Here is a 20399-nt window from a genome sequence, read left to right as displayed (position 1 = left end):
AAGATCATTCTGACACATATGCTTTCTCAAGACCATAGAATTTGCCTCACGTGCACAAGATGACACCCTATATGATAGTCAGATGTACAGGAGCATGCCAGATCAGATACATCAAGTTGAAAGACACAGAAGACATAATGATGGTGTCAGCAAGTCAGAGCATCTTTATTGTATTCACAATGGGGTCTATTGAAGTTATATCCAGATGTAGCAGAATATGTTGTTCTGGAGGTGTTAACCATAGAAATAGAATTGCCAGAAAATAAATCCCCATTCAAGTCAATGTACCATGATGGGTGTCTGAGGGGCTTTAGCCATTCTAGAAAGAATAGGAGGACGATATGCACATCTTTAACTACAGTTAACCCAAGCTGGCCTAAACAAATAATACAGATAAGGAAGACAGGGATTTTTCATCTTATGAAGACACTGTATAAGTTGAAACGTTGAATTTTAGGTTGCATGAACAAAGCACTGGGGAGCAGCAATATTCCATGTGATGGCCTCTCATTTCCTATACCCAGTCTAGCAATTATATTTGTATGGGGTTAACCTGTTGCTTACTGCAGTGCTCGCTGTGTGTGTGGGACCTTAAGTGGTGTGTTTGGTTTCACTTGAGGAGACAACCTTGCCATCCACCATTTCCTCTGTGACGATCACCACCTTGCGTGTGGTGGAGGTGGATGAGCTGGGGCCGGAGCTGGAGGAGCTGAGGCCGGAGCTGAGGCCAGAGCTGGAGGAGCTGAGGCCGGAGCTTAGGCCGGAGCTGACGCCGGAGCTAGACGAGCTGATGTGGGAGCTGGAGGAGCTGTGGCCAGATTTCGAGGAGCTGAGGCCAAGGCTGTGAGGAAGGGAAACCCATGGTTAGCATAGTTAGCATCTATGATCATAATAAGTATCTATTAAAGATCACATAGATGATGATTCATGTCAAAAGTAACCATGGCCGATACTAAGGTAAATTTCAAATGAACATTGTTTTTAAAGTGAAATGTTGAGGGAGACATCCAATTCCATCCTGCCTTACCCGCTAGCCTCTCCGTCCAGCAGCCTCCTGTACTCAGCGATCTCCATCTCCAGGCGTGTCTTGATATCCAGCAGCATCTTGTACTCCTGGCCCTGGCGTTCCATGTCGCTGCGGAGAGACACTAGCTGCTCCTCCAGACTGGTCACTTGGTTCTGGAGGCGTCCCAGCTGCATGGAGTAACGGCCCTCCGTCTCCGCCAGCGTGTTCTCCAGGGAGCCTTTCTATTGGCCGGGAGAGATTTGAGATGATGGGTCAAAAACATGTGGGAGTAGGTTTGGAATTTGAAATGTTTACGGTCATACTGAAAAAGTTAGCTCTCGTAATTGAATGTGTAGTCAGGTTGGCTATAGTAATGTAGAGGTGCTTGGCTATAACATCTTGAGGGATAGTGGAAGAGTCCAGGTGAAAGTGAGATACTTGAGATTTGGTAAACAGAATGATGAAAGAGTCAAATGCTGATTATTGAAGAAAGTTGTGTAAGTAATGTGCCCTAAACTGTGGTCTGTGTAAATAATTACAGCTCACCATGCTGAGCTGTGACTGCAGTTCAATCTCCAGGCCCTGCAGTGTGCGACGGATCTCCGAAATCTCTGACTTGGAGGTCTGGAGAACCTCTGTGCTGGACGCCACCTCCTTGTTCAACGTCTCTGTCTGTAAAACACAATAAGTGGTCAATCATCACAGAAACAAACCAACATTTCAGCTCATGATAGAATGTGACAACGTTACCAACAAGAAGTAAAGGAACATCTACACCATGAACATAGTTTAGGGGTTCTAAAGGTTCTACCTTGGTCTGGAACCAGGCCTCCAGGTCGCGCTGGTTCTTGGCACTACCGGCCTCGTACTGCTCACGAATCTCAGCCATGACTCTGGACAGGTCCTCCTGTGGTGCTGCGTCCACCTCCACGTTGATCTGTCCAGTCATCTGAGTCCTCATGGCCAGCAGCTCCTTTGGAGAAAAACATAGGGGTGAGTTTAAACAATTAAAAAGTGCCTAACCTCTGCCTGATGGTAACAACTTGACCTGCCCTGTCTTCATTATATATTTGAACACCATTGCTTGATACAGATGTGCTTGAAAGCCAGCAATGGTGTTCTAGTGAAGACCCATAGCAGGTTGACATGGTCAATAGATGTAATACATTAAGGGACTGTATGGATATGTCCCATCAGCCCACACCCACCTCCTCATGGTTCTTCTTGAGATAGATGAGCTCCTCCTTCAGTCCCTCGATCTGCATCTCCAGGTCAGATCTGGCCATGGTCATCTCGTCCAGCATCCTCTTCAGCCCGGCGATGTCCGCCTCCACTGACTGACGCATGGCCAGCTCGTTCTCATACCTGAGAGATGGAGAGAGTTTAGGTCAAAGAACTGCCTGAATGTGTTGCTCTGTGAGAATAGCAGGGGAGTTATAGATTCTAGTATTCCATTAAGTTTGGGGAAAATAACAGAAAGTAACACCAGGCTTCTGATATGTCTGTTGGGAGGGTGTGGTTATGGTGTAGCTGAAGGGTAATGTCATTTGGTTTCTATTTTTGTAGATTCAATACAAAATGTAATAAAAAACAGTATGCGAGTTTTTACAGATTTGGGGTTATTCCAAGTGGTTAATGTAATGTACCAGCAGTGTACTGTATCTGTGGATGGTGTTGGATGTACTTACTTGTTTCTGAAGTCGTCTGCAGCGAGCTTTGAGTTGTCGATGCTGAGATAGATGCTTCCGTTCAAGCAGGTGGCAGCCTGGATCTGAGAGGTGGAGGATGGCAAAACATTTCAGGATGGGGTATGCATGTAATTTCCCACATATGCAGTACACACAAACAGTGATGCCACACTGTAATCATTTAGTTCTGAGTTTCAGCTGCACTGTAAATTAGAGCTCATGGAAGCATTACAGGGAACCTGTGGTCGTTATGATCGTAAAGCATGGCACCTTTTGCAATCGCCTAGGGGCTCTTAAGAGAGAGAAAGGAATAGCGTCAATTATCTGCTTTATTTTCAATGCTGCAGCTAAAAATAGGCATACTGTCTTTGCATCTATCTTTGGTGCAATATCTTGGTTGAACCAATTTTGGTTGAATAAAAAAAATGTAATTTTGCATTCATAGTCATAACATTCATCATTGAATGCTTTCGCCATCTAGGAGACATGTCACATACCTTGTCCTGAAGGTCGGCGATAGTAGCGTAGAAGCCAGAGTAGTCGCGAGCGCTGGGGGACGTCTTGCTCTCAAGGAACTGACGGATCTTCAGCTCCAGCTCGGCGTTGGCCGCCTCTAGCAGGCGCACCTTCTCCAAGTAGGTGGACAGGCGGTCGTTCAGGTTCTGCATTGTGGCCTTCTCATTGACCGACACATGGAGGTCGGCTCCACCGCCACCACCACCACCCCCACCACCCCCACCCATGCCAAAACTAAAACCGCCACCGCCGCCGCCCCCTCCCATTCTGAAACCATAACCGCCACCACCACCACCTCCACCACCGGAACCGAACGAGGAGCTAGAGATGCGCACCCCAGAGCCTCCTGCTCCTCCATACACACTGCCAGCCCTCATGGCAGTGACGCGGCCTCCTCCTCCTCCTCCACCACCACCACCCATCGAGGAGAAGCGGGAGGAGCCCATACCCATTCCACCTCCACCTCCAGACCTCATGGACATGGTGCCACCTCCGCCTCCACCGCCGCTGCTGCTGTAGGACATGCTAGATCTGGAGAAGGACATGGCTGCTGAGAGCGAGTCTGCCTGCCTGGGATGAGGAGAGAGAATGTGGTGCATGGCCCAGCCACTGTTCCCTTTTTATGCTGCACAGGGCAGAGGGAGGGAGGGAGGGTGGGAGGTGGACATGGGTGGGAGAGGCAGAAGGGAGGAATACAGGTAAGCATTACCTCATGTAGGGCAGGGCAGGACTCCTCCACCCACTTTGACACCCTGCGGGCAGACGCTAGGATGCAGGAGATGGAGGAGGATAGATAGATATGTGCTTTATGTGTGGATATTGAAAATATACTATTGCTGTGCAACTCCACCCTCCCCCATCTTGCTCTATATATGGTGTCTGCCTGCACAAACATATAGAAGTTCACACCCTGTAAACAGATGGAATTCCTCTCCCACAAATAGCGTCTGGTAGAAAGCACAGACACACCTGCTTCTATTAGCCCCAGGTAGGTCAGTCAATCAGTCAACACACACAGTTTAACTTTGACAGGTGAGCTTTTCCATGTTTCCTGATAATATAGATTGACACACAGAATGGCTATTTATCTGTACCTGTTATGTTACTAAGACAACAAGTTGCAAAGAAACGTCACTTCGTAGAATATGATCTATCGCTTGACACCCAGACAACATTCTCCCTGAACAGACCTGTCTTTGTCTCACACACTGATGTCTTGCAAGAAAATCTCCTGTCCTTTTCCCTAAAAGCAACAGTCCATTGTTCCTTTTATGCACATACTCAGTTTACCATTGTATTAAGTTTCACTCAACTTCATGCATTTTCCATCAACAGTAGGAGTCTGCAGGACCGACAAAAGTACCACTATATAGCCCCCATGGGATGAGTCATTACTCCAGGCATCTTACCCCAGGAAAAGAAACCTCAGATGGGATTAAAGCGCCGTTCTTTTCCCTTAACACCTTGGAAGGGAACTTGGCATCTGCAACATGCAAGAACAAGCTGTCGCTTGTTTGCATATTTCCATATAACCAGAGCATTTCTTGCAGATGTATTTTTATCATGCTCCAGAGGTTTCCATTTGAGTCTGACATTTAGTATGTGGAAAAGATGATTTGCATTTGGTTAATGCCAAAGTGCATTACAGCATTTATGTCCTCCTGTTAATGATTTGCAGTAGAATGGATTATAGTGGCATTGGCGGAGATGTTGCACTATATACAGTGTACAGTTGAAGTCGGAAGTTTACAGACACCATAGCCAAATACATTTAAACTCAGTTTTTCAAAACTCCTGACATTTAATCAGTTAGTTAGGATCACCGCTTTATTTTAAGAATGTGAAATGTCAGAATAATAGTAGAGAGAATTATTTATTTCAGCTTTTATTTATTTCATCACATTCCCAGTGGATCAGAAGTTTACATACACTCAATTAGTATTTGGAAGCATTGCCTTTAAATTGTTTAACTTGGGTCAAATGTTTCGGGTAGCCTTCCACAAGCTTCCCACAATAAGTTGGGTGAATTTTGGCCCATTCCTCCTGACAGAGCTGGTGTAACTGAGTCAGGTTTGTAGGCCTCCTTGCTCGTACACGCTTTTTCAGTTCTGCCCACACATTTTCGGTAGGATTGAGGTAAGGGTTTTGTGATGGCCACTTCAGTACCTTGACTTTGTTGTCCTTAAGCCATTTTGCCACAACTTTGGAAGTATGCTTGGGGTCATTTTCCATTTGGAATACCCCATGTGTTATTTGACATGGCAAAGTGCAATGTCATCTCATGACTATACCTGCACTCTGCAGATGTCACGCCCTAGCTGTAGAGAGGCTTTTATTCTCTATTTTGGTAAGGCCAGGGTGTGACTAGGGTGGGCATTCTATGTTCTTTTTTCTATGTTTTTGTATTTCTTTGTTTTTGGCCGGGTATGGTTCTCAATCAGGGACAGCTGTCTATCATTGTCTCTGATTGGGAATCAAACTTAGGTAGCTCTTGCCCACATGGGTTTTGTGGGTAGTTGTTTTGTGTATTGTTAGTTTCCTTACAGAACTGTTCGTTTTCCTCTTTGTTGTTTTTTGTTCTAGTGTTCTGATTTTAATAAAATATCATGAACACGTCTCATGCTGCGCCTTGTTCCAGTCATTCACAGGAAGAGGATCGTTAAAGCAGACTTTTACAAACCCTCAGAAACCGGCATCTGGGTGCTGGCTGGGGATTTGGGATTGTGGGAGGTGGGAAGGGGAGAGAATGAATAACGAATATAATCCCAGAAACCTGTATCTGGGTTGGTTCGTTCCATCAACACGTCTCCTTCTCCACTAGGGGCGATAAAGTCCTAGACCACTGTTACTCTATCCGCAAGCAAGCATACAAGGCACTTTCACGTCCCCCCTTCGGAAAATCAGATAATGACTCTATATTCCTGCTTCCTATCTACAAGGTTAACCAGGAAGTATCTGTGATGCTCTCCATGGAGAAATGGTCCTCCGAATCGGAGGCTATGCTACACGACTGCTTTGCTAGAGCTGACTGGAATATGTTCCGGTACTCCGCTGATAGCATCGACAAGCTAACCACCTCCATCAATGGCTTCATTAGGAAATACATCAGCGACGTTGTCCCCACAGTGACGGTTCACTTCCCCAATCAAAAGCCCTGGATTAACACAGAGGTTGGTGCTAAACTAAAGAACAGGTTTACCGCACAAAGGGCTATCGCAGCCAACACCGAGGCTACGGCTGAGGACACAAAGTCCCACTACGATCTCCACCGAGCCATCAAACAAGCAAAAGAACAATATAGGAACAAGCTGGAATCCTATTACATAGACTCCGCCGACCACCGCATGTGGCAGGGGCAATAGTCCATTACGGATTACAAAGGAAGGCCCAGCCCAATGATGCCTCTCTACCAGAAGAACTCAATTAATTTAATGCACTCTTCTACAAAAACAACACAGAGCCGTGAATCAGGGCCACCCCAGATCCGGAGGACTGGGGGATCTCAGTAATCAGGTAAACACTCACAAGGCCGTGAGGCTGGACAGCATTCCAGGGCACGTTCTCAGAGCTTGCGCAGAACAGCCATTTACAACCTCTCCTTGTCTCAGTCTCTAATCCCCACATGTCTCAAGCTGACCACCATCATTCCTGTTCCCAAGAACTCTAAGACTACCTGCCACAATGACTATCGCCCTGTAGGACTCACATCTATAATCATGAAGTGTTTTGAAAGGCTGGTTATGGCACACATCAACTCTATCATTCCAGACACCCTAGAACCTAGACCCACTCCAATTTGCATTCTGCCCCAACAGATCCATAGACGACGCAATCTCAATTGCACTCCACATTGATTTCACCCACCTAGATAAGAGTAATACCTATGTGAGAATGCTGTTCATTGACTACAGCTCAGCGTTCAACACCATAGTCCCCTCCAAGCCCAAGACGAACCTGTGACTGAACACCTCCTTCTGCAACTGGATCCTGTATTTCCTGATAGGCCGACCCAAGGTGTTCAGGGTAGGCCTCCGCCACACTGATCCTCAACACGGGGGCCCCACAGGGGTGTGTGCTTAGTCCCCTCTTGTCCTTCCTGTTCACCCACGACTGCATGGCCACGCACGACTCCGGCACCCTCATCTAGTTTGCTGACGACACAATGGTGGCAGAAGCGGACTGGCCACCCCTCAAAGCCTGTTTCCTCTCTAGGTTTCTTCCTAGGTTTTGGACTTTCTAGGGAGTTTTTCCTAGCCACCATGCTTCTACACCTGCATTGCTTGCTATTTGGGGTTTTAGGCTGGATTTCTGTACAGCACTTTGAGATATCAGCTGATGTAAGAAGGTCTATATAAATACATTTGATTTGATTTGATTTGGTAGGCCTGATCACCGGTGACTATAACACCGCCTACATGGTGGAGGTCAATGATCTGACAGTGTGGTGCCAGGACAACAACCTCTCCCTCAACATCAGTAAGACCAAGGAGCTGATCATGGACTACATGAAACAGGGGTGTGAGCACTCCCCCATCCACATCTACGGGGATGTAGTGGAGTGGGTCGAGAGCTTCAAGTTGATCTGTGTCTAAATCAGTAAGGACTGAAAATGGCCAACACAGCCGTGAAGAAGGCATGACAGAGCATCTTCGTCCTCAGGAGGATGAAAAGATTTGGCATGGGCCCTCAAATCCTCAAAAAGTTATATAGCTGCACCATTGAGAGCATCATGACTGGCTGCATCACTGCTTGGTATGGCAACTGCACCAGCCTCGATCGCATGTTGCTACAGAGGGTGGGGCGGACAGCCCAGTACATCCCTGAGGCAGTGCTCCCTACCATCCATGACATCTATATCAGGTGGCGTGAAAGGAAGGCTCGGAAAATTGTTGAAGACTCCAGCCACCCAAGCCATAAACAGTTTTTTCTGCTTCTGCATGGCAAGCCATACCAGTACGTGACACCAACAGGCTCCTGAACAGCTTCTATCCTCAGCCATAAAACTGCTAAATAACTAATCTCAATTACCCAGAGGTTTCTCATGAAAGTTTTCATTTCCTGTTTTACTTTTGGAGGGATTATGATTACCTTCGTGCCAAGGAAGAAAGCGAAGTCTCCTCCCTTGCAAATGGAAACTCTCGGCCAAAGCCCTCCCTCTCATGGCTAAAAAGAAGTGGAGAAAATGATATAGCCAAGTTTGACTTTGTGGCTGTGGAATCTAGTGGAAACCATTTATCATCTGCACACAGGCCTGAAAATCACTGCACCAGTTTACGCACTGCCTTCGCCCCAATTCTGATTAATCCAAATAATCAATGATGAAAACAGAAAACCAGGAACTACTGCCGCTCGTAATCACATTATTCTATGTGAGCCTTGACAGAATCTCAACCGTTTCATCTGTCCATGAAAATCTGTCCATGAGATTTTACTAAAAAGCTAACAGTCACTACACAGACTGTATTATCTGTATCATCTGTATCATCTGTGTTACCCTTTGTATGTATTCTTTTTTTTTTCTGCACTGACTCTGCACACTCACAGGACTCTACACACTCACTCACACACACTCACATCGATACTCCAACAAACACACACACACACACACACACACACACACACACACACACACACACACACACACACACACACACACACACACACACACACACACACACACACACACACACAGTTAAAATGTGTTAGATTACTTGTTAGATATTACTGCACTGTCGGAACTATAAGAACAAGCATTTCACTACACTCGCATGAACATCTGCTAACCAGATGTGTGACAAATAAAATGTGATTTGATTTGACACACACAAACTTAATTTTCTCACACACACAGAACACACACATTCATGCTGACTCTACACACATACACACACACTCACACACACACAATCATCATACACGCTGCTGCTACTCTGTTGATCAGACACAAGCAAAGAATGTTCATGTTTGACAGGAATGAACATGCAGAACCTCCCCCCCCCCCCCCCAGGAGAAAATATATGAAGCATGAACTATGTAAAGTGACCTCTGCCTGTCCTCTCCCCTCCAAAAAGATGACATACCGCACAATCTAGTGTGCCATGATTATGTCCTAGCTAAGTTCCCAAATCTGTCCCTCCTACCGGGATGACTATCTTTCATCCCCTCACCTCTCCACTGCAACTTTTCATAGGTGGTTGCAATAAATAAGAATGTGTTCTCTTCTCAGTCAATTCACCTGGTAGAATAAGAGTTAAATAAACCCCTCACCTCTCAGTTTAGATTGCATGATGTGCCTAAGGGTGGCAGGTAGCCTAGCGGTTAGAGGCGAGCCAGCAAACGGGTTGACGTCATCGCTACCTTGTTTTTGTATGAAGTGTTGACCAGCTGAATGTACCGAGCCGTCTGTTTAAACTACTAGCACACGTCTCAGACACCCCTCAAGACATGCCACCAGAGGTCTCTTCACAATCCCCAAGTCCAGAACAGACTATGGGAGGCGGACAGTACTACATAGAGCCATGACTACATGGAACTCTATTCCACATGCAAGCAGTAGAATCAGATTTTTAAAAACAAGTAAAAATGTGTCTTATGGAATAGTGGGGATTGTAAAGAGACACACACATACATAGTAATAGTTTTGTACGGTGGTATATGGCATTTTGTATCGTACATTTTGTACTGTCAATATGTAGTGGTGTAATAATGTTATATGATGTACTGTTTCATCTTTCGTTCTCTATGTAATGTAAGTGCTTTAATGTGTTTGGACCACAGGAAGAGTAGCTGCTGCCTTGGCTGCAGCTAAGGGGAATCCAAAATAAATTAAAAATACAGAAAACAGAATGCTGGTGTCAGCAAGTCAGAGCCTCTTTATTGTATTCACAATGGGGTCTGTTGTTGGAGTTCCATCCAGATGTAGTAGAATATGTTTTTCTGGAGGTGTTAACCATAGAAATAGAATTACCAGAAAAGAAAACCCATTGAAGTCAATGTTCCATGATTGGTGTCTGAGGGGCTTGAGCCATTCCAGAAAGAATAGGAGGATGGTATGGACACCCCATACTAGAGTTAAACAGAGCTGCCCTTAACAAATAACAAAGATAATGAAGATCGTCGTTTCAGGTGAATATTCCCTTTGTATAAGTTGAAATGTATTTTAGGTTGCATGAACAAAGCACTGGGGAGCAGCAATATTCCATGTGATGGCCTCTCATTTCCTATACCCATTCTACTAATTATATTTCAATGGTGTTAACCCGTTGCCTACACCTTGCCGTCCCCCATTTCCTCTGTGACAATCACCATCTTGCGTGTGGTGGAGGTGGAGGAGCTGGGGCCGGAGCTGCAGGAGCTGAGGCAGAGGCTGTGAGGAAGGGAAACCAATGATTAGCATAGTTAGCATCTATGAAAGTTGTAGAAAGTTGTGTAAGTAATGTCCCTTAATGTGTGGTCTGTGTAAATTATTATGGCTCACCATGCTGATGGAGTGGTGCCTGGCTACAACAGCTTGAGGGATAGTGTTAGAGTCCAGGTGAAAGTGAGATACTTGAGGGATGGTAGAGAATGATGAAAGAGTCAAATGTTGATTATTGATAAAAGTTGCAGAATGTTGTGTACGTAATGTGCCCTAAACTGTGGTCCTTGGTCAGATGTTTGTAATTTTTGTAATGCAGTTCAATCTCCAGGCCCTGCAGTGTGCGACGGATCTCCGAGATCTCTGACTTGGAGGTCTGGAGAACCTCTGTGCTGGACGCCACCTCCTGGTTCAACGTCTCTGTCTGTAAAACACAATACGTGGTCAATCATCACAGAAACAAACCAACATTTCAACTCAAGATGGAATGTCACAACGTTACCAACTAGAAGTAAAGGATATCTACACCAGGAACACAGTTTAGGGGTTCTAGAAGTTCTACCGTGGTCTGGAACCAGGACTCCAGGTCACGCTGGACTCGTATTGGATCTCAGACATGACTCTGGACAGGTCGTCCTGTGGTGCTGCATCCACCTCCACGTTGATCTGTCCAGTCATCTCCATCCTCATGGCCAGCAGCTCCTGTGGAGAAACACATAGAGGTGAGTTTAAAGGATTAAGACGTGACTGACCACTGCCTGATGGTAACAATGTGACCTGCCCTGTCTTCATTAGGAATTTGAACACCATTGCTTATCACAGATGTGCTTGAAAGCCACCACCACCACCCCCTCCCATATAAAAACAAAGGTGTAGGAGGCAGTGGGGGTTGGGGGTAAATTGAAATAGTCCGGGTTGCCATATGATTAACTGTTCGACGGTCTTATGGCTTGGGGGTAGAAGCTGTTAAGGAGCCTTTTGGTCCAAGACTTTGCGCTCCGGTATCGCTTGCCGAGAGAACAGTCTATGACTTCGGTTTCTGGATTCTTTGACCATTTTTGGGGCCTTCCTCTGACACAGCCTAGTATATACTGTAGGTCCTGGATGTCAGGAAGCTTGGCCCCAGTGACGTACTGGGCTGTACGCACTACCCTCTGTAGCGCCTTACGGTCAGATGCTGAGCAGTTGCCATACCAGGCGGTGATGCAACCAGTCATCACCGCCTGTCCTTTTCCTTAAACTTAACAGTCCATTGTTGCTTCATAGTGTTTGTGATTTTATGCAAAGACTCAGGTACCATTATATTAAGTTTCACTTAACTTTATTCATTTTCCATCCACTGTAGTTGTCTGCAGCTCCAACAAAAGTAGTTTTCCTTCCTTTTCCAACTTTATAGCACCATGGGAGGAGTCATTACACCAGGCATTGTACCCCATGAAAAATCACCCCAGATGTGATTAATGATAGAACGTGCTGTTCTTTTCCCTTAACACCTTGGCAAGGAATTTGGCATCTGCAGCGTGCAAGAACAAGCTATTGCTTGTTTGCATATTTCCATACAACCAGAGCATGCTCCAGATGTTGCCATTTCAGTCCCATGTTCTGTATGTGGGAAAGTTGATTTGCATTTGGTTAAAGACAATGAGCATTGCAGAAGTTGTGTTCTCATGTTAATGATTTGCAGTAGAATGGATTATTGTGACATTGGTGGAGATATTGCACTACGTACAGCTATTGCCTTTAAGTCAACACGGTCTAACTAGAATATGTAACAAAAAAGGTAACATTTAACCTTTGTAGGTAAATTGTCACCATAGCTGACATTATTAACATGCAAGTTGCAGTGATATCTCACTGGGCTCACCAAGTCATTTATGTGACGAACACAAAGGAGACAGAGAGCTGGTTTCAAGCTGCAGGGCACAGCAGATGTTTAATGTAAAGGAACATAGCAGGAGGCAGGTAGCTGGGTCCAGGGGCAGGCAGCAGGTCATACACAGGTGGTCCAAAAAGTCAACAGTACAGGCAGGGAAAAGGCTAGTAAACGTAGTCCGGGAGATCAGGAAATAGGTAGACAACAGGAAATCTGATAGGCTAAAGTACAGGCAAAAGGCGTCGTTATCGAGGCAGGCAAAAACTATCAGACATAAGAGGATTAAGTCACGCGAAAACCAGCGCTCCAAATAGAAGTGTGTCAAAAACAAACAATACTTCACAACGATTGGGTGCAAAGAACTGAACTAAATAGTGTGTGATAACGACATACAGGTGTGTGAATAGGTGATCAGAATTAGGTTGATTGGGATCTGGAGAGTGAGCTGTGTGCAGGGGATCTATGTGTTTGAGAGTGTGAGCTGGAAAGTGGCCTGGGAAGTGAGCTGCATTCAGGGGATCTACAGTACGTGTATGAGAGTTGGAAGCAGACGTTACAATTGCAACATGGACAATTGGGTGATATTTGGTTGAGATGTTGATCAATGAGATTATAACCTATATTCACCCATTGAAAAAGACAAACAACAGTTTGTTGAATTCCCAATGTGTTATCACTATGCTTTAAACCATCCAAAAACAATGGAAAAACATGGTCAGATTTTTTGTTTAGTTGTTACCTAAATGTGTTATATCTGCACTTTCAACCGTTTAGCACAAGGTTCAAATGGCAAAACAATGACAGAAATGTTGTGTATTTGTACAACTCAATGTGTTGTCACTGTGCTTCGTCTAATAGCACAACCAAATGAGCTGAATTGCAATTTGCATTAAAAGTACATGGTGCAAGCAAGGGCGGACTAGAACCAGAAATGTGGCCCTGGCATTTCTGTTTTAAAGCTAAGTTCCTGCAATTCTACTTAGTTTAGCATGACATCTATTGTATGGTATGCTATTTCATGATAATAATTATGATCAAATGTAGTCTAGAGTAAATTGCACAGCCATATCCCACTCTTATCCCTCCATTCCCCACTGTCTTTCGTACCCACATTACTCTCAAACCCAGAGGACTAAAATTATGCGAGGAGTGTTTTTGCCTCTGGTCACAAAAGTTTAAGTTTGCATTAGTCAAACATTTCTATCTCTATAACATCTCCTAAACTCTCCTGGTTTGTGTCATGCATATGTGCATCTCTCAACTATATAGAAAAACATGTGCTATGACATGGCAGTGTGCAATGTACTCTCATGGCCATACCTGCACTCTGCTGGCTTTTACAAACTCTCAGAAACTGGCATCTTGGTGCTGGCGTGAGATCGGGGATTGTGGGAGGTGGGAGGGGAAGAGGTTCATGTGGTCCATAATAACCCTTTTCTTTTATACACTTCCTTGTCTTCATTAGCCTTTGCAACCTCAAAAATAAAATGTTCTGTCTGTATGTTGTTTTTAATGATTGGTATTGATAATTAATATATTCATAGAAACCTGTATCTGGGATGTTTTCTTCCATCAACACGTCTCCTTCTCCAGTTGAGGCGATAAAGTCCTAGACCACTGTTACTCTATCCACAAGCAAGCATACCAGGCCCTTCCTCGTCCCCACATTGGCAAATCAGATCATGACCCTATACTTCTACTTCCTGTATACAAGGTCAAACAGGAAGTGCCCGTGACATGCTCCACAGAGAAATGGTCCTCCGAATCGGAGACTAAGCTACAAGACTGCTTTGCTAGCTCTGACTGGAATATTTTACATTACTCAGCCGATATTATAATTCCATGGGGTTAACCCATTGCATGCCCCTTGCCATCCACCATTTCCTCTGTGACGATCACCACCATGCGTGTGGTGGAGCTGGAGGAGCTGGGGCCGGAGCTGCAGGAGCTGAGGCGGGAGCTGAGGCCAGAGCTGGAGGAGCTGAGGCCGAAGGTGAGACAGGAGCTGAGGCCGGAGCTGTGGCCGGATTTCGAGGAGCTGAGAAAGAGGCTGTGAGGAAGGGAAACCAATGATTAGCATAGTTAGCATCCAATAAATTTGTAGAAAGTTGTGTAAGTAATGCCCCCTAAATGATGGTCCGTGTAAATAATTACGGCTCACCATGCTGAGCTGTGACTGCAGTTCAATTTCCAGGCCCTGCAATGTGTGACGGATCTCCGAAATATCTGACTTGGAGGTTGTCGTGGAAATTTCCTGTATTTACCAAATCATGAGAGCAAACCACACACAATTCAGAGTTAGTTATCACAAAGTCCATCTTTAATTATATGAGCTCCATTACAACCCTGTGACTCTCAGATCAATTCAGTGTCTATAAATGAATTCTCTGAGAGTCCCTTACACATTGCAACTGAGATCCTTTATAGCAAAGACACACATAGCCAGACAGCCTTGGTCATAATTTATCATTCAGCTCTGTCTCCTAAACTATGTTCTTTACCTCAAACTCAGAACCATAAACAAATCCTCCATATCAACAGGCATATATTAAATCCATCCTATCTTGATAAGATCACAGAGACACATTGACTGGCACACAGACATTGTGGAGCCAAGAGATACACGCTTGACCTCTCCCCTCTCTCCGGCCCAAATAACTTAGTCTTGACAGAGACCAGATACTGCAACCCCGCCACAGTATAAACATTCTGATGAGAAGTAACTTACAAATATATGATGAATATAAAACATCTTACCTATGTTACCAACTAATTCTGGTCTGGAGAACCTCTGTGCTGGACGCCACCTCCTTGTTCAACGTCTCTGTCTGTAAAACAAAATAAGTGGTCAATCATCACAGAAACAAACCAACATTTCAACTCAAGATAGAATGTGACAATGTTACCAACTAGAAGTAAAGGAACATCTACAAAATGAACATTTAGGGGTTCTAGAGGTTCTACCTTGGTCTGGAACCAGGACTCCAGGTCACACTGGTTCTTGACACTAACAGTCTCGTATTGCTCAAGGATCTCAGCCATGACTCTTGTCAGGTCCTCCTGTGGTGCTGCGTCCACTTCCACGTTGATCTGTCCAGTCATCTGAGTCCTCATGGCCAGCAGCTCCTGTGGAGAAACACATAGTGGTGAGTTTAAAGGATTAAGACGTGACTGACCACTGCCTGATGGTAACAACTTGACCTGCCCTCTGTCTTCATTATGAATTTGAACACCATTGCTTATCACAGATGTGCTTGAAAGCCACCACCACCCCCTCCCATGATGAAACTGGTTTCGGCATGGGAAGGGGTGGCAGCGGCGGTGGCGGTTATGGTTTCGGCATGGGAAGGGGTGGCAGCGGCGGTAGCGGTTATGGTTTCGGCATGGGAAGGGGTGGCAGCGTGGCAGCATAGTGGTGTGGGGGCTGTGCTTTGGCAAAGTGGGTGGGGTTATATCCTTCCTGTTTGGCCCTGTCCGGGGGTGTCCTCGGAGTGGGCCACAGTGTCTCCTGACCCCTCCTGTCTCATCCTCCAGTATTTATGCTGCAGTAGTTTATGTGTCGGGGGGCTAGGGTCAGTTTGTTATATCTGGAGTACTTCTCCTGTCCTATTCGGTGTCCTGTGTGAATCTAAGTGTGCGTTCTCTAATTCTCTCCTTCTCTCTTTCTCTCTCTCGGAGGACCTGAGCCCTAGGACCATGCCCCAGGACTACCTGACATGATGACTCCTTGCTGTCCTCAGTCCACCTGGCTGTGCTGCTGCTCCAGTTTCAACTGTTCTGCCTTATTATTATTCAACCATGCTGATCATTTATGAACATTTGAACATCTTGGCCATGTTCTGTTATAATCTCCACCCGGCACAGCCAGAAGAGGACTGGCCATCCCACATATGCTCTCTCTAATTCTCTCTTTCTTTCTCTCTCTCGGAGGACCTGAGCCCTAGGACCATGCCCCAGGAATACCTGACATGATGACTCTTTGCTGTCCCCAGTCCACCTGACTGTGCTGCTGCTCCAGTTTCAACTATTCTGCCTTATTATTATTCGACCATGCTGGTCATTTATGAACATTTGAACATCTTGACCATGTTTTGTTATAATCTCCACCCGGCACAGCCAGAAGAGGACTGGCCACCCCACATAGCCTGGTTCCTCTCTAGGTTTCTTCCTAGGTTTTGGCCTTTCTAGGGAGTTTTTCCTAGCCACCGTGCTTCTTCACCTGCATTGCTTGCTGTTTGGGGTTTTAGGCTGGGTTTCTGTACAGCACTTTGAGATATCAGCTGATGTACGAAGGGCTATATAAAATAAATTTGATTGATTGATTGATGAAACCATAACCGCCACCGCCGCTGCCACCCCTTCCCATGCCGAAACCATAACCGCCACCGCCGCTGCCACCCCTTCCCATGCCGAAACCATAACCGCCACCGCCGCTGCCACCCCTTCCCATGCCGAAACCATAACCGCTACCGCCGCTGCCACCCCTTCCCATGGCGAAACCATAACCGCCACCGCCGCTGCCACCCCTTCCCATGCCGAAACCATAACCGCCACCGCCGCTGCCACCCCTTCCCATGCCGAAACCATAACCGCCACCGCCGCTGCCACCCCTTCCCATGCCGAAACCATAACCGCCACCGCCGCTGCCACCCCTTCCCATGCCGAAACCATAACCGCTACCGCCGCTGCCACCCCTTCCCATGCCGAAACCATAACCGCTACCGCCGCTGCCACCCCTTCCCATGCCGAAACCATAACCGCCACCGCCGCTGCCACCCCTTCCCATGCCGAAACCATAACCGCCACCGCCGCTGCCACCCCTTCCCATGCCGAAACCATAACCGCCACCGCCGCTGCCACCCCTTCCCATGCCGAAACCATAACCGCTACCGCCGCTGCCACCCCTTCCCATGCCGAAACCATAACCGCTACCGCCGCTGCCACCCCTTCCCATGCCGAAACCATAACCGCCACCGCCGCTGCCACCCCTTCCCATGCCGAAACCATAACCGCTACCGCCGCTGCCACCCCTTCCCATGCCGAAACCATAACCGCCACCGCCGCTGCCACCCCTTCCCATGCCGAAACCATAACCGCTACCGCCGCTGCCACCCCTTCCCATGCCAAAAACTTAACCGCCACCACCACAGGTTAGTCGAGGTCATTTGTAAAGTGACTATGCATAGATAATAAACAGAAAGTAGCAGCAGTATAAAAACAAAGGTGTAGGAGGCAGTGCGGGTTGGGGGTAAATTTAAATAGTCCGGGTTGCCATATGATTAACTGTTCGACAGTCTTATGGCTTGGGGGTAGAAGCTGTTAAGGAGCCTTTTGGTCCAAGACTTTGCGCTCCGGTGTCGCTTGCCGAGAGAACAGTCTATGACTTCGGTTTCTGGAGTCCTTGACCATTTTTGGGGCCTTCCTCTGACTCAGCCTAGTATATACTGTAGGTCCTGGATGTCAGGAAGCTTAGCCCCAGTGATGTATTGGGCTGTACGCACTACCCTCTGTAGCGCCTTACGGTCAGATGCTGAGCAGTTGCCATACCAGGCGGTGATGCAACCGGTCATCACCGCCTGTCCTTTCCCTTAAACTTAACAGCCCATTGTTGCTTCATAGTGTTTGTGATTTTATGCAAAGACTCAGGTACCATTATATTAAGTTTCACTTAACTTTATTCATTTTCCATCCACTGTAGTTATCTGCAGCTCCAACAAAAGTAGTTTTCCTTCATTTTCCAACTTCATAGCACCATGGGATGAGTCATTACTCCAGGCATCGAACCCCATGAAATATCACCCCAGATGTGATTAATGATAGAACGTACTGTTCTTTTGCCTTAACACCTTGGCAAGGAATTTGACATCTGCAGCGTGCAAGAACAAGCTATTGCTTGTTTGCATATTTCCATACAACCAGAGCATGCTCCAGATGTTGCCCTTTGAGTCCCATCTTCTGTATGTGGGAAAGTTGATTTGCATTTGGTTAAATCCAATGAGCATTTCAGAAGTTATGTTCTCATTTTAATGATTTGCAGGGTCAAACAGGAAATACCCGCTCCATAGTGAAATGGTCCCCCGAATCGGAGACTAAGCTACAAGACTGCTTTGCAAGCGCTGACTGGAATATTTTACATTACTCAGCCGATATCATCGACAAGCTAACCACCTCCGTCAACGCCTTCATTAATCAAAAGCCCTGATTTAACACAGAGTTTGGCGCTAAGCTAAAGGACAGGCTTAGCTCACACAGGGATATCGCATTCAACCCCAAGGCTATGGCTGAGGACACAAACAAGTGCAAGAAGTCCTGCCACGATCTCCAGACAGCCATCAAACAAGCACAAGGACAATATAGGAACAAGCTGGAATCCTATTACACGGACTCCGACACCTGCTGCATGTGGCAGGGGCTATAGTCCATTACGGATTACAAAGGAAGGCCCAGCCATGATCTTCCTAATGATGTCTCTCTACTAGAAGAAAATGCATTTAATGCACGCTTCAACAAAAGCAACACCGAGCTGTGCATGAGCACACCCGCCATTTCAGAGCCCTGGGTGATCTCGCTAATCAGGTAAACACTCAGTATTCCAGGGCATGTTCTCAGTGCTTGCGCAGAACAGCCATTTACAACCGCTCCTTCTCTCAGTCTCTAATCCCCACGTCTCAAGCTGACCCCCATTCCTGTAGGACTCACATCTGTTCATGAATTGTTTTGAAAGGCTGGTTATGGCACACATCAACTCCATCATTCCAAACACCCTAGACCCACTCCAATTTGCATACCGCCTCAACAGATCGACACGTACTCAATTTCACTCCACACTGCTCTCACCCACCCAGAGAAGAGGAATACCCATGTGAGAATGCTGTTCATTGACACCTCCCTCTCCAACTGGATCCTGAATTTCCCGATAGGCCGACCCAAGGTGGTGAGGGTAGGCAACATAACCGCCGCCACACTGACCATCAACATGGAGGCCCCAAAAGGGTGTGTGCTTAGTCCCTTCTTGTTCTCCCTGTTCACCCACGACTGCTGGGCCAAGCACGACCCCAACACCATCAAGTTTGCTGACGACACGACGGTGGTAGGGCTGATCACCGGTGACTATGAGACCGCTTACAGGGAGGAGGTCAGTGATCTGACAGTGTGGTGCCAGTACAAAAACCTATCCCTCAACATCAGTAAGACCAAGGAGCTGATCGTGGACAACATTAAAGAGGGGGGATGAGCACTCCCCCATCCACATCGAAGGGGATGTAGTGGAGTGGGTTGAGAGTTTCAAGTTCCTCAGTTTCCAAATCACTAAGGACTTAAAATAGCCCACACACACAGTCGTGAAGAAGGCGTGACAGAGCGTATTCCTCCTCAGGAGGTTGAAAAGATTTGGCATGGGCCCTCAAGTCCTCAAAAAGTTATACAGCTGCACCATTGAGAGCGTCATGACTGGCTGCATTACTGCTTGGTATGGCAACTGCACCAGCCTCGATCGCATGTTGCTACAGAGGGTGGGGTGGACAGCCCAGTACATCCCTGGGGCCAAGCTCCCTACAATCCATGACTTCAATATCAGGCGGTGTGAAAGGAAGGCCCAGCCACCCAAGCCATAAACTGTTCTCACGGCAAGTGGTACCAGTACGTGACACCAATGGGCTCCTGAACATCTTCTTTCCCCAGCCATAAAATGGCTAAATAGCTCATCTCAGTTACCCAGAAACTTATCGTAAAGTTTGCCATTTCCTGTTTTACTTTTGGAGGGAATGCCGTTAACAATTATGATTACCTTTGTGCAATGGAAGGAAGCAAAGTTTCCTCATTCGCCACATGGAAACTCTCGGCTAAAGTCCTCCCTTTAACTAATTTCACCAGTATTTATCATGACTTTGTGGCTGTGGAATCTAGTGGAAACCGCTTATCATCTTAGGCTTAAAAAGCACTGTACCAGTTTACGCACCG

The 20399-nt window shown here is 46.4% G+C and overlaps 1 protein-coding gene and 1 long non-coding RNA gene across 2 annotated transcripts; both read right to left on the bottom strand.

Moving 5' to 3' along the window:
- Positions 1-138: 138 nt before the first annotated feature.
- LOC110495128 (keratin, type I cytoskeletal 13) lies at positions 139-4509 on the bottom strand. Its single transcript, XM_036949617.2, has 7 exons — positions 3192-4509; positions 2695-2777; positions 2215-2371; positions 1818-1979; positions 1553-1678; positions 1028-1248; positions 139-841 (listed from the first exon to the last, which is right to left on the bottom strand). Exons 1-7 carry the CDS (start codon positions 3807-3809, stop codon positions 592-594), a joined length of 1617 nt encoding a protein of 538 aa, XP_036805512.2. The 5' UTR covers positions 3810-4509; the 3' UTR covers positions 139-591.
- A 5550-nt stretch (positions 4510-10059) lies between these two features.
- On the bottom strand, positions 10060-11269 carry LOC118940390 (uncharacterized). Its single transcript, XR_005036938.2, has 3 exons — positions 11130-11269; positions 10688-10991; positions 10060-10576 (listed from the first exon to the last, which is right to left on the bottom strand). It is a non-coding gene; the product is annotated as an uncharacterized LOC118940390 (long non-coding RNA).
- Between the last annotated feature and the right edge of the window lie 9130 nt (positions 11270-20399).

Source organism: Oncorhynchus mykiss, chromosome 17 (genome assembly GCF_057628025.1).
Source record: "Oncorhynchus mykiss isolate SJ-2025 chromosome 17, ASM5762802v1, whole genome shotgun sequence".
Lineage (NCBI taxonomy): Eukaryota > Metazoa > Chordata > Actinopteri > Salmoniformes > Salmonidae > Oncorhynchus > Oncorhynchus mykiss.
The sequence above is the reverse complement of the archived record's forward strand: the minus strand, read 5'-3'. Positions and strand labels throughout refer to the sequence as shown.

Bases quoted from the DNA above. Each gene is read 5' to 3' on its own strand.
- LOC110495128 (XM_036949617.2), bottom strand. From the start codon at position 3,809: ATGCACCACATTCTCTCTCCTCATCCCAGGCAGGCAGACTCGCTCTCA. The intron at 2,778-3,191 runs GTATGTGACATG...TCCACCTCTCAG, and splicing joins TCGCCGACCTTCAGGACAAG to ATCCAGGCTGCCACCTGCTT. The intron at 842-1,027 runs GTAAGGCAGGAT...CCTTCCTCACAG, and splicing joins CTGGACGGAGAGGCTAGCGG to CCTTGGCCTCAGCTCCTCGA.